The sequence below is a fragment of the Cucurbita pepo genome, chromosome LG02, assembly GCF_002806865.2.
Source record: "Cucurbita pepo subsp. pepo cultivar mu-cu-16 chromosome LG02, ASM280686v2, whole genome shotgun sequence".
Classification (NCBI taxonomy): Eukaryota; Viridiplantae; Streptophyta; class Magnoliopsida; order Cucurbitales; family Cucurbitaceae; genus Cucurbita; species Cucurbita pepo.
In genome coordinates this window covers 2,763,550-2,778,314 of record NC_036639.1, presented here as the reverse complement: position 1 = coordinate 2,778,314, position 14,765 = coordinate 2,763,550, and the positions used below count along the sequence as shown (strand labels likewise).

At 34.3% G+C, this 14,765-nt stretch overlaps 3 protein-coding genes across 3 annotated transcripts; 2 read left to right on the top strand and 1 right to left on the bottom strand.

Moving 5' to 3' along the window:
- Positions 1–839: 839 nt before the first annotated feature.
- LOC111786491 (probable rhamnogalacturonate lyase B) lies at positions 840–6,983 on the top strand. The gene is made up of 15 exons (XM_023666741.1): positions 840–1,104; positions 1,191–1,312; positions 1,501–1,560; positions 1,762–1,881; positions 1,971–2,090; positions 2,182–2,323; positions 2,961–3,131; positions 3,441–3,596; positions 3,688–3,794; positions 4,337–4,427; positions 4,747–4,888; positions 4,966–5,122; positions 5,473–5,589; positions 6,106–6,235; positions 6,640–6,983. The coding sequence occupies exons 1-15, from the start codon at positions 856–858 to the stop codon at positions 6,877–6,879; spliced, it is 2,124 nt and encodes a 707-aa protein (XP_023522509.1). The 5' UTR covers positions 840–855; the 3' UTR covers positions 6,880–6,983.
- Positions 6,984–8,245: 1,262 nt separating this feature from the next.
- Positions 8,246–9,945, top strand: LOC111789317 (transcription initiation factor IIA subunit 2-like). Its single transcript, XM_023670043.1, has 4 exons — positions 8,246–8,353; positions 8,544–8,692; positions 8,799–8,849; positions 9,541–9,945. Exons 2-4 carry the CDS (start codon positions 8,564–8,566, stop codon positions 9,679–9,681), a joined length of 321 nt encoding a protein of 106 aa, XP_023525811.1. The 5' UTR covers positions 8,246–8,353; positions 8,544–8,563; the 3' UTR covers positions 9,682–9,945.
- Positions 9,946–10,072: 127 nt separating this feature from the next.
- LOC111789316 (neuroguidin) lies at positions 10,073–13,777 on the bottom strand. Its single transcript, XM_023670041.1, has 9 exons — positions 13,641–13,777; positions 13,078–13,230; positions 12,765–12,852; positions 11,423–11,602; positions 11,158–11,340; positions 10,880–11,053; positions 10,633–10,787; positions 10,413–10,539; positions 10,073–10,291 (listed from the first exon to the last, which is right to left on the bottom strand). The coding sequence occupies exons 2-9, from the start codon at positions 13,119–13,121 to the stop codon at positions 10,280–10,282; spliced, it is 963 nt and encodes a 320-aa protein (XP_023525809.1). The 5' UTR covers positions 13,122–13,230; positions 13,641–13,777; the 3' UTR covers positions 10,073–10,279.
- Between the last annotated feature and the right edge of the window lie 988 nt (positions 13,778–14,765).

Below are 14,765 nucleotides of genomic sequence, written 5' to 3'. Positions count from 1 at the left end.
CGGTTTTTAATCATTAACACAAAAAAAAAAAAAAAACCCTAAAATGATCGACTTTCAATATGGTATGTTTAATGTCTTCCATAGATTCAAAAAATGTTAATAAATTTATAAATTTTATTATTTTATATCTAATAAATCAATGTTACAGTTTTATAGTCGGTTGAAAATTATTAAACTCGATCTTTAATAATTTAATTTTTGGAGGCTAAATTTATAATTTAACCAATAATAAAAATTTAATGGATCGAGTTAGGTAGCAATAATTTAAATGTATGAATAATATTATTATGCTATTTAGCATTCAAAATCACAATTAATTATAAAAAGGATCAAAATGAAATTTAAGGAATCCAACAGCTAATTTCTGGCCAATATTAAAATTTTAAAATTTTCACAATTAATTTACTTCATTCCTAGGCTGAAATAGGTAGATTCTACATCAACAGCTCAAATACATTCCATTTTAGTTATTTAATTCTCATTTTATCTTAATTTTTATATTTTTAAACATCCAAATTAATTCTTTCCATTTTCAATAAATCTTAAAATAATAACAATAGTTTTAATTTAAGAAAATACAACATAAATTTGTTTCCAAAATTTACCAAATAGTTTTTTTTTTTGTTAATTTGAACTAATTTTAAAATTTGTTAAAAGAAAAAAAAAAAAACAAATTCTAAATATTGGTTTTTAACCTTATATATAATGAAACCAAATGTGGCGACAAAGCAAGGAGTTCACGAGAGGCTTTGCCTTTTAGTTCAAGTAAGCAAAGCCGAGCTATAAAGTTAAAAAAAGATTCCCTTCTAAGCCCTTTCTTCCTTCACGTACCCAATGTCAACAGATTTGAAGGAAATGAAAAAAAGTGCATTTTCCCTCTCAAGTTTGTCTGACTCCCTCAAAATATTTTGGCTCTTTTCTTCTCTTTTCTTTTACGTTTACGGGCCCTTCATCCCTACAACGACACGAGACCCCGTCGTCTCGACGACGCCCGACACGGATGGTCACGGCCCCGATGCACACGGCCCCGATGGACACAGCCCTGATGGACATAGCCCCAATGTTTCGGTGTCTCTGTTGCAACTCCACATCCAAGAACAATATGTAACGTTCTGTCATCTTTTCTATGATTATTTTTATTAGTGTTTAAAGAATTTGACGTGAATATTATCGTAATTGTGATGTAACAGGTTGTGATGGAGAATGAAATAATTGCAGTGACGATATCGAATCCGATGGGATTTGTCACCGGAATAGAATACCATGGGATTGAAAACTTGCTTGATGTGACCAATCCTGAAGATGATAGAGGGTAATTAACTCTATTTTCCTAAATTATTAAGGATTATTTTATTAGGTTAAAAATAAAAAAATATTTTGTTTTCAAATTGATTAAGAATTATAAAAAATTCTTATTTTAAAGAAAAAAAAACTTTAATTTTTGGTTTTCTTCTATTAATACATAGCTAAGCCTTGTAATTGTTTGGGCTGAATATACAGATATTGGGACGTTGTTTGGAACACCGCAGGAGCGAAAGGAACCAAAGGCATGTTTGATCGGTAAGTTTCCTAAGAACCAGCAAAGTTTTCTCCCTTTTTTCGTTTCTTAGTGCGCCATTTTTCAGTTCAAAATGCCGCTTGTTTCTTCTTTGTTGTTTGTAAATCAAAATTGATCCAGGATTTTGGTGAAGATTATAGAAGTAATGAACAGAAACTTGAAAGTATTTTGAAAAATTTGAAGCAATTTCGTTTAATTTACAGAATTGAAGCAACAGATTTCAAGGTAATCGTACAAAATGACGAACAGATAGAACTCTCATTCAGCAGAACTTACAATTCATCCTCCGGAGACGACGTAGTTCCTTTGAATGTCGACAAAAGGTAACCAAACAGAACAAAAAAAATCTCAAAATTATGATGAAATGAACGATTAATGGAAAAATCTTCTTCATCTTCTTCTTCTTCGACAGGTTCGTGATACTACGAAATTCATCAGGATTCTATTCGTACGCCATTTACGAACACTTGAAAGAATGGCCAGCGTTTAACATCGACAACACCAGAATCGCATTCAAGCCGCGAAAAGACAAGTAAAGAAATCGGTGTTTTGAATTTGATCTTCCTTTTGTTTCTTTTCGATTTGGAAGAAACTGCGATTGAATCGACTAAGGAAATGTTTAGGTTTCGGTACATGGTAGTAGCAGATGAGAGACAGAGATTCATGCCTTTACCAGACGATCGGAAGCCACCGCGAGGGGTAGCCCTAGAGTATCCAGAGGCCGTCCTCCTTGTGGTTCCTATAGAACCCGAGTTCAAGGGAGAGGTACCTCTATTATCTGTGAAAAAAAAAAAAAAAAAAAGTTTCAATAAATAAGTCTTTTTAGAATAAATTTTATTAAATTTTTTTTTTCTTGCTATAAATTCTTTTTTTATTTATTCTTAAAATTTCTCAAATTTCTTTTGAATATTCAAAATATTAAAAAAAATTGTTAGTTTTATTTAATATTTGAATCCAACACTCACTTTTTTCAACATAATATTTTTGTATGCGTTGCGAAATTATTAATTAACACTATTAATGCATTGAGTTTAATTTTAATTTTTCTCCTTTTAGTGGAAAAAGAAGGTTGGTTTTATTTATTTTTTAAATGATAAATTATGTTGAAGTGATAAATTAGATTTTAATTTAGATTATAATATAATTTATTGTCTTATTTATCTTATATTTTTTTTTAAAAGCATATATTGTTTTTTAAGCCTTTTTTTTTTGTGAATATTACAATTTTTTAAAAGAATATGCATAAAAATTATTATAAAATAAAATAAAATTATAAAAATAAATAAAAAAAGAAAAACTTAAAATGTGAGTAAATGTTTTTTTTTTTTTCCTTTAAATCTTTTAATTTTGATACTTCTAGGGATAAGAAATTTGTTTTGTTTGACGAGAGGCGATGATGCAGGTAGATGACAAGTACCAATACGGGTGCGAAAGCAAAGACAGTCGGGTTCACGGGTGGATATCCAACGACCCGCCCATTGGCATTTGGCAAATCACAGCCAGCGAGGAGTATCGCTCCGGTGGGCCCCTCAAACAAGTTCTCACCTCCCATGTGGGTCCCACCTCCCTTACAGTAAGTGCGCTCTCTCTGCTCCCGCTTTTATTTTTTATTTTTTATTTTTTATTTTCTTTAAACCATATTTTTATACTATTAACTTTTATATTTATTCTATTTTCATACTTTAATATATATATATATTAAAGTATTGTTCATTTTGCATTTGAATTTTTAAAAAATAACTATTTTCATTTAACAAATTAATAAATTCTCTAATATGTTTTATCATAATTTTCTTTGGAGATTGTGGAAGAATTACAATGTAACTTTATGATTATGATTATGATTATGAACTAACGTGTAGATTGGAATTGAATTTGTTAGGTTTTCCATAGCGCTCATTACGCAGGAGCGGCTATGGTGATACGGTTTGGAAGTAACGAGGCATGGAAGAAGGTGTACGGCCCTGTCTTTATACATATCAATTCCTTGCCTGAAAAAGAAGATCCACTCGGACTTTGGCAAAATGCTAAACAACAGGTACATAGTTTCTACAAGGATGGATGCAAATTATGTTGATGATTTTGATTTTAATTTTAATTTTAAATTTAAATGGAGTTTTCATTTTCAGATGAATGCTGAAGTTCAAAGCTGGCCTTACAATTTCCCTGCGTCTAAGGATTTTATCAAAGCAGACCAACGAGGCACCGTCAGCGGCAGATTCATGATCCGTGAGAGGTATTCCTTGATTATAAACCCATGATCATTCTCTAAATTAGCCGATGTGAGACTTTCATCATCTAACACCTCCCCTCGAACAAAGTACGCCTCCGCTTAATCGAGGCTCGACTCCTTTTTCTTTTAGAGTCCTTTGTTCGACATTTGAGGATTCTATAGGCATGACTAAGTTTAAGGCATAACTTTGATACCATGTTAGATGAACACGACTCTTCACAATGGTATGATATTGTCCACTTTGAACATAAGCTTTCATAGCTTTGCTTTGGGTTTCCTCAAAAGGCCTCGTAACAATGGAGAGAGCATTTCTTAATTATAAACCCATGATCGAGCCTCATTCCCTAAATTAGCCTCATTCCCTAAATTAGCCTCATTCCCTAAATTAGCCTCATTCCCTAAATTAGCCGACGTGGGACTTTCATCATCCAACAATATGTATTTACATTTTAGTTTCTAACGATTCAGTCTCTAACTTCTAACACGTCTATTTAGTTCTTGTTTACAAAATTACTTTCTAAATGCCATTATTTTGAGCTTCTTAGATATGTGAGTAATGAATCCATACCTGCAAGTGGTGCATATGTGGGGTTGGCACTTCCTGGGGAACTTGGCTCCTGGCAAACAGAAAGCAAGGTACAGCAACATCACAGAATCTTCTACATTCAGCCAAACTGCTTTAACATTTTTTTATAAAAAAAAATTAAATAATTACTATTAATATTTGTTTATAATCTATAAAGATAATTTAAGGTCGGCTTGGAATGACTTATTTTAAACGGACCCTAAGTTAGCCAAAATAGTCGTCCCTCGGCTTATATGATTTACTATGAGGCTATTTTTCAAGAACTCAGTTCTTAAAATGCTGCTTAGATGCAAAATTCCCCTAAAACTATATTAATCTTTAGTCAATGGTTGATGAGTTTAGCTGAACTTAACACATTTTGGAACTCAGGGCTACCAATTCTGGAGCAGAGCAGATGAGAATGGACATTTCACTTTGGAAAATGTTCTCAGTGGAAATTATAGTCTTAATGGATGGGTCTATAATTTTATCAGCGAGTACCAATATGATGCTTTCATCACTGTAACCCCAGGTTTGTATCTCCAACTCCATTAATTTCATGCTTTCATTAAGTGTATAATTAGTAGTTTAATCTCGCTGAGTATTTAGGCAGCGATATCGATGTGGGTGAACTTGTTTTCGAGCCCCCAAGAGATGGTCCTACATTATGGGAAATAGGCATTCCAGATCGTACTGCTGCAGAATTCTATGTACCAGATCCTAGTCCCAAGTTTATTAATAAACTTTTTGTCAATCATTCAGATAAGTAAGTTCTTCTTCCAGTCTTTCACTTTACTTTCTGTATTTACTTTTTTTCCCTTTTAGCATAGCTCTAAATTAGTCTCCTCTTAGTTATATTACGGTTAAATTACAAGTTTAATCCGTTAACTTTGAAGTTTATGTCTTAATCTATCCATAAGTTTTTAAAAGTGTATAATAAATCTAAGACTTATTACACGTTAAAGTTAAGGGACCGAACATGCATAAACATGAAGATTCATGCATTAAACTTGTAATTTAACCATATATTTATATATATTTGGGGTTCGATGGGACAATTCTATTTCAATATTTCTTATTTTCTATGGTAATTTACTCTATGAATTATTATTTCAGGTTTAGGCAGTATGGATTATGGGAAAGATACGCAGAATTATATCCTAAGGAGGACCTAGTTTATACGGTTGACCAAAGTGACTACAAAAAAGATTGGTTCTTTGCACAAGTTAACAGGTCTCCTTCCTCAACTTTGTTCTTGCAGTTTTAGTTTTCCTTCAAGCTGTTTGACGTGTTCGGCTTTAGCTTTGTCAGCACGATCGGAGAAATAATAGAATCTTTTGCAATGACGACTACATTATGTCTTTCCGTTTCTGTTTTGTTTAGTGTCATTTTCTTGTTTGCTCTGTCACGCTAATACTTCATCCTTTTTAATGCTGTTATCCACTCCTATAAAATGCTAAACAAATCGGGCCATCCTCTTTATCCTCATTGGACTCAAGAACATCGATAAGCTAAACCAATTAAGCAGTAGGTTTCTTGACTTATGTCGTGCGGGCTAAGTAGCATGCTGGCTAACATAGAAACAAGCTAGCTCAAGCTGTATCAGTGATTTCAAATTTTTATGTAATTCTGCACCATAACCACTTGGAAAATCGAAAGATTTTGGTTTACAATTTCATATTGCATTTTTCTTAGTTCTTGTTAGCATTTTATAGAACTATTGTTAACATGGAATTGTTTGCAATGCAGGAAGATAGACGACAACAACACATATGTAGGAACTACTTGGAAAATTGAGTTCAAAATTGACAGTCCAGATACACATGGAACATATAAGCTGCGTCTTGCATTGGCCACTGCACATGCTGCAGAATTACAAGTATGGAACTCTATCTTTATCTTTATGTTTGGCAGCTGATGGCCTCTCAGTTTGGGGTTAATTTATAAATTTAGTATCGGGTTAGCTACTTAACCTACACGGTCAACTCAATAAAAAATACCATCATATTAATACATGATAGTTAACTGGCACCTATTCAATCTGTTAGTGGCTTCTAATGGTGGAGACTATTTGTGAGGTATTATCAAATCATAGAGAATACATTCTAACTCTCTCTGAACAGTAAGGATCCGAACTTCAATGTAATCCATTACAAATTGGGTCCATAGAAGTTAGAATTTGTCTTTATAGTTTGATAAAACTTTCCTAAATAGTTCGAGTAGGAACTATGGATGTGGTGTCTCCATTTTTCGCTTGAAACTAAAATATATTGTTACTTGAAGGTTCGAGTGAATGATGCACAAGCAGTTACCCCGTTATTCACAACTGGAGTAATTGGAAAGGACAACACTATAGCTAGACATGGAATTCACGGCCTGTACCGGTTTTACAGTGTCGATATTCCAGGCAGTGAGCTTGTGGCGGGCAACAATACGATTTTTCTTACACAAACAAATGACCACGGTCCTTTTGTTGGGATTATGTATGATTATATTCGTTTAGAAGGACCCTTAACGTCCTAAATGTAAATAGTTCAATTGAATGTTTTGCAGAGTGATTATCCAATGCAATCAACTCTATTGCCTTTATTTGGTGGAAATTGAGGAAATTAAGTGCCCAAATTCAATGTTCATCTTATATAAAATGTACTTATTCTTGGTACTTAAGAATCTCTTCTAAGAGCCGAATCAAATATATTTCAAAAGATAAAGAGATCAATCACAATCTCGAAAGTCAATAGCTCTTGAACACTTGAAAGCTTATTGAGTTAAAAGAACAAAAGACCTAGAAAGAACGTCTTTTCCTTATTTCTAAAAATCCAGTCATTGAGGCACAATTGAATTTGAATTATTATCAAGAACAGGGATGAAGGCACCATTGAAAATATTGAGATCTTCCAATGTATCAACAAAGTCGGATGAATAAATTCCTTTTAGTAAAACAGAGGAAGATGAACATTTCTCATGTCTTAGATCATTTGAATGAGTTTTTTATTATCTACTTCTACCAAACACAAAATTATTATTCTAACAGCTAACTACATACTTGAGACATCAGAATAATAAATCTTTGAACATGAAAATTTGAAGTAACAAACATTCATTCAATGCAATTCGTAAATATAAGAATAACAAGAGAAGTACTGCAATGCGATCTAGAACTCGGGCACAGAAATGTTGCGACGTTTGAGGATCTAATAAGAATTCAGAACAACATTGAGAAATTCCAAATCTAAAAACAACACAAATGAATCCTACATATGTATAACTTATTACAGAAGGTATTCCTGTAAAACATATATTTCTAAAATAAAACAAACATCCTCATACGACAATCTTAACTAGACAATAAGAACAATAAACATAATTTAGGAACACATTTTCAAAAATGAGAAACTTACCGTTTTAACGTGAACGATTCGAGCGAAGGTCAGTGAGGGGAAGAACATGAATGCGAGAGAAAAAAATGAGGATTCCATGAGTTAATCGATGAGCAAAAGTGAGAGCGGGAAGGAGATCGGATATGATTCTGGTAAAAAGATAAGGGATCGATCTGATACAATTTTTCTTTCGTTTGAAGGTTGAGCGAAAAAGAGACTCCAATGGCGGGAAAGGTCGCTTTAGAAAGTCGATCAAATCTTTGACTTTTTGACTTGCTACTTAAACCTTTTATTTTTGGGCCGGGCTGAAAGAAGGTTTTAGTGGGCTCACGAATAAATTGGGCCATCGGAACATAACTTTACGGCCCATTATACTTTTTGAGCCCACAATGAGAAACAAAGGCGCCTCGTCAGGGGCAAATTCGTCATTTTGATGAGTTTCCATTCCGTGGCTTCGCTGCTATATATACCCTCATCTACAAAATCTAGGGTATAAAAAGCCCCAAATTTCTTCGCTCGCGAAAAGCATTTGGAGCTAACGTTAACCCAGTTAGAATCAAAGAAACCAGAAGCATCACAAACTCACTTTCAATCTGTACCTGCAATTCGTTGCTCTTGTACTCTTTCTCTTTATTATTATTTTCTCATTCCTTTTCGAATTGATTTCTCGCTTTAATTTCGAAGATTTTGCCTGCGTTCTCGAATTTTGACGCTATGTTTCAAATTTTCATTTAGTTTTGTCAATTACGGATGTGCTCTCTTGAACTAAATTTGATATCTTAGCCAAAGAACTTCCATATGTTGCAGATCTTGTTTTTCGAAGAAGAATGGCAACGTTTGAACTCTACCGCAGATCGACGATCGGAATGTGTTTGACTGAAACTTTGGACGAAATGGTCCAGAACGGTACTCTTAGTCCGGAGCTTGCTATTCAGGTTCTTGTGCAGTTCGATAAGGTATAGTTAAAGCTGGTTCGGAGATGTTTGTGTGTAGATTTTGGATTTGTGTTCGAAATTGAGGTCTTGTTTGATTTAGTTTCGTACCGCTTTTGGTTTTTTGCAGTCCATGACCGAGGCTCTGGAATCACAGGTGAAAAGCAAGGTGACTATAAAGGTATGTTTGTTCGGCTTATGAATTTGATTGCATCTTTGAATGCCAGAGATTTATGTTGCGAAGTAAAGACATTATAAACTTGAAACGTGTTTTTACTTATAAGAGGAATTAGTTGTGTTTGCCTGTTCTGAGATAGTTCTGTTTGTGCTCTATTGCACGTCAAGCCCTGAGCCAAATTGTTTTGTCAGTAACATGGATGTATAATACAATTTTTTCCCCATAGATCTTTTGGTTGCCCGAAGTGAATGAAGAACCATGATAAAGAAAACATATTACCTACGGCATAGAAGCATTTGCATTCGAAAGTTGGAAGTTTAGATTGTGGAACTTTTGATCTAATTCTAAATGGATTAGATTACTCCATTGATTCTTCAAGCTAGCATAAAATATTGCAGCTTGAATCAGTTTCTCTGGAATATACTTGGTAATTATCTGTACATTTGAATCTGGGGATAAAGTAATCGATGCAATTAGAGATTTAAGCCGGTGCATCAATTACTTCTACAATTAGTCTTTCCTTCTAGTTATATATTCAATCCAATGGCTGTTAATTTTCTCATGATACTCTCTTGAAAGTTCCTCTTGATTGTATGAGAACTATGGATGAGATCCCAATCACGTCAATATTTGAGGAGTTATATAATTAACACTTGGGTGATTTCTGAGCCTCTGTCCTATTGTATTGCAACAGGGACATCTGCATACCTACCGATTCTGCGACAACGTTTGGACGTTCATTTTGCAGGATGCAACGTTTAAGAACGAGGATTCCCAGGAGACTGTAGGAAGAATTAAAATAGTAGCATGCGACTCAAAGTTACTCACACAATAAGCTGTTCCAGATACCACTTTATTAGATGAAGTTTCCATAATTATTTGCTGATGATTGAGGGAAATAGTCACGATGAGAGGAGATGGCCATCAAGGCTGTGCTTCATGTTGCAAGTTTGGAAAAGATTCAAATGTGATTCTGTAAAGCTACTTTCACGCACATTAACATTACCTTTGATCTTAATTGGCATCCAAAGCCAGATTCATGACAATTATACAACCTTCTAGTTGAATGATAATAAAACACGACATATCTGTTTCAATATTATGCTTTTAATCTCAATTTCTAGCTTCTTTGATACTCATAAACCCGTACATTGATCGAAACTGTTTCTTTGATCGGTTAACGCAATTCTAAGGATCAACCAATATTCTCTTAGAATTAAAGAACATTTTGAGTAAACAAAGGATGCATCTAATCGACTTGGGTATCTCGAGGAGTCAACAAACTAATATTCGTTTCCGGGCTAATAACATATATGAAAAGAAGGGTAAAAAGATTACATTAAAAAAAAGGGTAAAAACAATATAAATTTCACTTCGACGTACAAGTTTAGCCAGAAGTAACACTTCCCATCATCCTGATGCTGCCCGGGGTTTCAATGCCTGCCCTGCAGAAAGCAAAGGTATATTGTTTGATTCTATGTAAAATCCAAGAGCTCCAAAGTTTAGACTAAAATCTACAATGCATTTACGAAAACAAATGGAAAAAGAAAGGAAAGAAATACAAACCTTGCGCTTCTTATATTTTCTCATTCCGCCTCTACTACTACCAAAACTGGTCGGTTGCTCGTCATCAGCACCTCCCAAGGGCATCGATTTTACTTCGTCAAAGAAACTATCGGTTACGCCACCCATCCTAGAGAATAAAATGAAGTGTGTCAAAACCGAACTTAAGGAAACAATCATTAGATGTTTTAGAAGTACGGTGATCGAATCAAAGTTCTCGTACCCATATCTCGACTTCTTTAGGTATTTTTCTCTCTTTTTCTCCATCTTTGTAAGCGGTGCACGAGTGAAAAGCTCCTCTTCTCTTCGATCACGTTCGTCCATTTTAGCTACATATCTAGCAACTTCTCTATTTTCGAGTCCAATGCTTTCTTTAATCTGTAGTTACCATGAACACAAGTTTTAAGTACTCTATACGTTGGATATTTAGAAAAAAACCCATATTATATAATAGTAGATCTATAACAAACCTCTTCAGGTTTCCCAGCCATGTCATCCATTAGCTCCCTCATATAATCACTCTGTCGAGCTCTTCGGAGCGTCTCTAAATCCTTCCTCGAGGAATTTCTCTCCTTCCTAGAGCTCTTATCTTCATCCATAGTAGTAGGGGCAAACCTTGGTGGACGATATATACCATCTCCATCCTATTCGAATGTTCAGTTCAGAAAACAAAAGCCATTGTTGAGTTTTTCGCATAACAATTGGAATAAAGGAGTTATTAAACTTCATCCTTGACTTAATGCCTCACCTCAGCAATCCCTTCTGATTTACTGACAAGCATGTCAGGGTTTGGACGATATTTTAACCGATCATCCGTAGCCTGAGGTGTAGCTGATTCCTTTTCATCCACGAATGCATCCTCTTTTGCAACAACAGAAACTCTTGTCAGCTTCTGAATCTGATACTCAAGCTTCTTATCGATAGGTCGAATCTGCATCAACCAAAAGGCAGGGCTTACGTATAAGTCCCATGCAGGTAAGCAAGCGGAAAAGAGTAGGGGAAAAGGAACGAACCTTCTCGAGAAATAACCTTATCTCTACAAGACTCCTGACAACAGGATGGCCCTCAATTGAGAACCCCTTGGCTTTGCGAAGCAAATAGTATACAAGTGAAGAGCAATAGTTAAGAAGTAATAAATATTTGGCGTCAAGATAGCTTATCCCATCTGATGTAGGAAGCTCGTTTGATTTTACCTGACATACAAAACACAGATAAAGCCATCAATCAAAAGCTGGAATTTTTTGTAGCTAAAAGAAGTAAAGACTAAAAATAATAAGATATTTCGGCCCAAATTCTGTGACAAAGGGTAAAGACATTTTTCGCACGTTTTTGCTCATATATTCTTGATAAATATGTGGGCTTATTGTCATCCACGGGTTTTTATGATGATTACGGTCGAGATATCCAGAATTTATCAAATAAAATTGTAGGTTCAAATTTCTGCTATAGAAGTTAATCATCCCATAGGATCAGTTAAGGATATCCAAAAAAGGTGTTCTACAAGATCAGCCAGTGTTTTTCAAGGAGTACTCTTAAAACAACAGGACTTCTTGCTTGAACAAAGGCAAGATACGCACAAAAGGCAATCACTTAAAGCAAACTATAGTTTCTCAAATCAGATACTATAATTAGAACATACTAAATAGGATAAAGAACATAAATATACACTTTCGAATGTCAAAAAAGCACAAGATAAGATTTTCTGCAGAGAAATTGTCATGTTTAACCAAAAAATAACTTTTTGAATTTGGAGACACGTTGAGATTCTGGCCACAAGAATCTCTTCAATATTTTGAAAACTTGCAATTGATACACTAATAAACACAAATTTGACACAAACTTAATGTCAAATTTTTTAGAACAATAATATTTTGCAGATTATAATACAAAGAACACACATAATCACATATGATTATTAACTTTCCATAGCTATATACATGCTAAAGATGGACATAACTCGCAAGTCAAGTGTACGAAAACAGGAGAAAGTGCATTATTAATATATTTTTTATTAGGTAAGGACATCACTTTGGAAACACAATGTAGACTCTGGAGACTTCAAACCCTCATTCATTATCAATCTTTCAGACTATAACTTTCACAGACTTGAAGATTGAATTGCATGCAAACTTCAGATAATAGAATCCCACCGACCCGAAAGAGACAATAGCACGTGAAAATAAACATCGACGCTGATTCTTTGCACATATTTCTTCCTGCATATTAGCTATGCCAGCATGATAATCTAAATTTCTTCCTACCTAAATTGACATATCTAAAATGAAAAAAATTATGATTTATACGAGAGTGTTCTCTTTGCTATCTGGGATTAGCAGATACTGAGAATGTTCTAACCTTGGCAGTTAAAGCCTGGACTTTATTTGTGACTGTGTCCAATCCATCCTTCATTTCCTTCAACAATGCAGTTAGTTGAGAAGCTTCTCTGAGAGAATTCATTCATAGTAAGTCAGACAAATATAATCATGGAAAAAAGGCAACATAAGTATGTCACTCCAAAAAAATCCATTGCCATGGAACAAATTGGAGTAGTCAGAGCATTTTAATCTTATGACAAGCATTGGAACTATCCATTCCAAGATAAATTAACAATTTATGCCAAAAAAAAAAAAAAAAAAAATCCGTTACGAAANAAAAAAGATTCCGTTACTTGTTTGTTCTATCATCACAACGCATGTTGTTGTGTTCCTCCATCGCAGTAACTGAAACGCTAAATTTCTAGACTGCACTCTGTTTTCAGGCTACAATATCTTAGAGATAACTGTTTGAGCTTCGAGCAACTCACACTCCGCAAATAAGCAACCTAACACAATGGAACATCAGAAAAAAAGTTCATTTATGAAAGACTAATCTCAAGCTTAAGAAAGAATAACATTGCCAAGAGAAACGCAATCCACAAACTGAGATAAATAGGCATATAAGATGTAAAAACAAGTAATTCCATATCACGAGGATTTCATAAACCTTCCATAATAAGTCTGAAGCACAAAATGTACTTCAATATTGAAAAATATCAGATAACTGTGTATTTGCAAAAAGTAAAGAAATCTCAATCAATTGTATCGGAGAATTCATATATATCAAAGAAAACAATAAGCCAAACGAAACAAGGATCAGAAACAGAGATGAATATTTTCGCCGTCGATGAGAGTAACAGTGAGATTACTACGACTGCAACGGAGCGAGAGAAGAGAGATAGGGAATGCAAAGAACCTGAGAGAGGGATTCGGTGTCGCCGTTGCCGTCGGTGAGAGCAATAATGATATTGCTGTGCTCTTCGCGGCAACTGCTTGCTTCGGAGCGCTGGCGGCAAAGGTCTCTATAGAAAATCCCGTCAAATCTTTGCACTAGGGTTTTATTTTTAAAGATGAAAAAGAAAAGATACTACTATTGTCTATAATTTTAGTAAAAATTTACTTAAATATTGTCTAATTAGATTTTATTTTTAAATTTTAAAAATATTTGAATAGATATATCAACTTTCAATTTTATATCTAATTAGCTTTTATTATATTAAAAATTTAAAATCAAATTATTTATTATATACAAACTTAAATTGCATGTCGGGTAAAAACTTAAACTTCTGAATGTATTTAGCAACTCTATGAATAATTAGGGATTGGTCGGGCATGCGAGATGATGTTGCTGTGTATGTGAAGACGTGCCTCGTGTGTCAACAAGACAAAGTCGAGCGGGATAGACTCTTGAGGCTCTTGGAGTTATATCCTGTACCACAAAAACCATGGGAAAGTGTATCCATAGATTTTATCGCGGCTCTGCCAAAATAGGGAGTATGGGTCTTGATCCTGGTGGACCGACTCACAAACAAAAAGAAAAAAATGCAAATTTGTTGCACCAAGACCATCCATATTCCTTAAATGGACAAGACTCGCTCGGATCTTTTTCGATAATATCTTCATTGCATGGAATGCTACACTCAATTGTCAGCACCAGGGGACCCGATCTTCATTAGCTATTTCTAACCAGAGCTTTGATTGTTTAAGCGCGTCTTGGTTTCAAAATCGGTGAGTTCAACCACAAGCTGAGACGTTGAGAGAGGCAACAAAACTAACAGGTATATTTGGACGTCTAAGAAGCTATGTACTTCTCAAGGCAAATAGGAATCAACCGCTTGAGCGTTAAAATATAAAGCATCCAAAACTACAATATCCAATTCTTTTTTACTATCAACCTGTAGCAAAAATTTCAAACTTATGCCAAATTGTGACAAGTTTCCTAAAAATCCATTATTGAAACGAACATAGTAATCGATCATTTTTCATATTTTTAAACAGTAAACAATACGATCCGAACACATTCATTTTCAATCCCCGAGCT

Bases quoted from the DNA above. Each gene is read 5' to 3' on its own strand.
- LOC111786491 (XM_023666741.1), top strand. From the start codon at position 856: ATGAAAAAAAGTGCATTTTCCCTCTCAAGTTTGTCTGACTCCCTCAAA. The intron at 2,324-2,960 runs GTACCTCTATTA...GCGATGATGCAG, and splicing joins AACCCGAGTTCAAGGGAGAG to GTAGATGACAAGTACCAATA. The intron at 5,123-5,472 runs GTAAGTTCTTCT...TTATTATTTCAG, and splicing joins TTTGTCAATCATTCAGATAA to GTTTAGGCAGTATGGATTAT.
- LOC111789317 (XM_023670043.1), top strand. From the start codon at position 8,564: ATGGCAACGTTTGAACTCTACCGCAGATCGACGATCGGAATGTGTTTG. The intron at 8,693-8,798 runs GTATAGTTAAAG...GGTTTTTTGCAG, and splicing joins TTCTTGTGCAGTTCGATAAG to TCCATGACCGAGGCTCTGGA. The intron at 8,850-9,540 runs GTATGTTTGTTC...GTATTGCAACAG, and splicing joins AAAGCAAGGTGACTATAAAG to GGACATCTGCATACCTACCG.
- LOC111789316 (XM_023670041.1), bottom strand. From the start codon at position 13,121: ATGGAGGAACACAACAACATGCGTTGTGATGATAGAACAAACAA. The intron at 11,603-12,764 runs GTTAGAACATTC...TTTGTATGTCAG, and splicing joins TCCAGGCTTTAACTGCCAAG to GTAAAATCAAACGAGCTTCC. The intron at 10,540-10,632 runs GTACGAGAACTT...TTTATTCTCTAG, and splicing joins CTAAAGAAGTCGAGATATGG to GATGGGTGGCGTAACCGATA.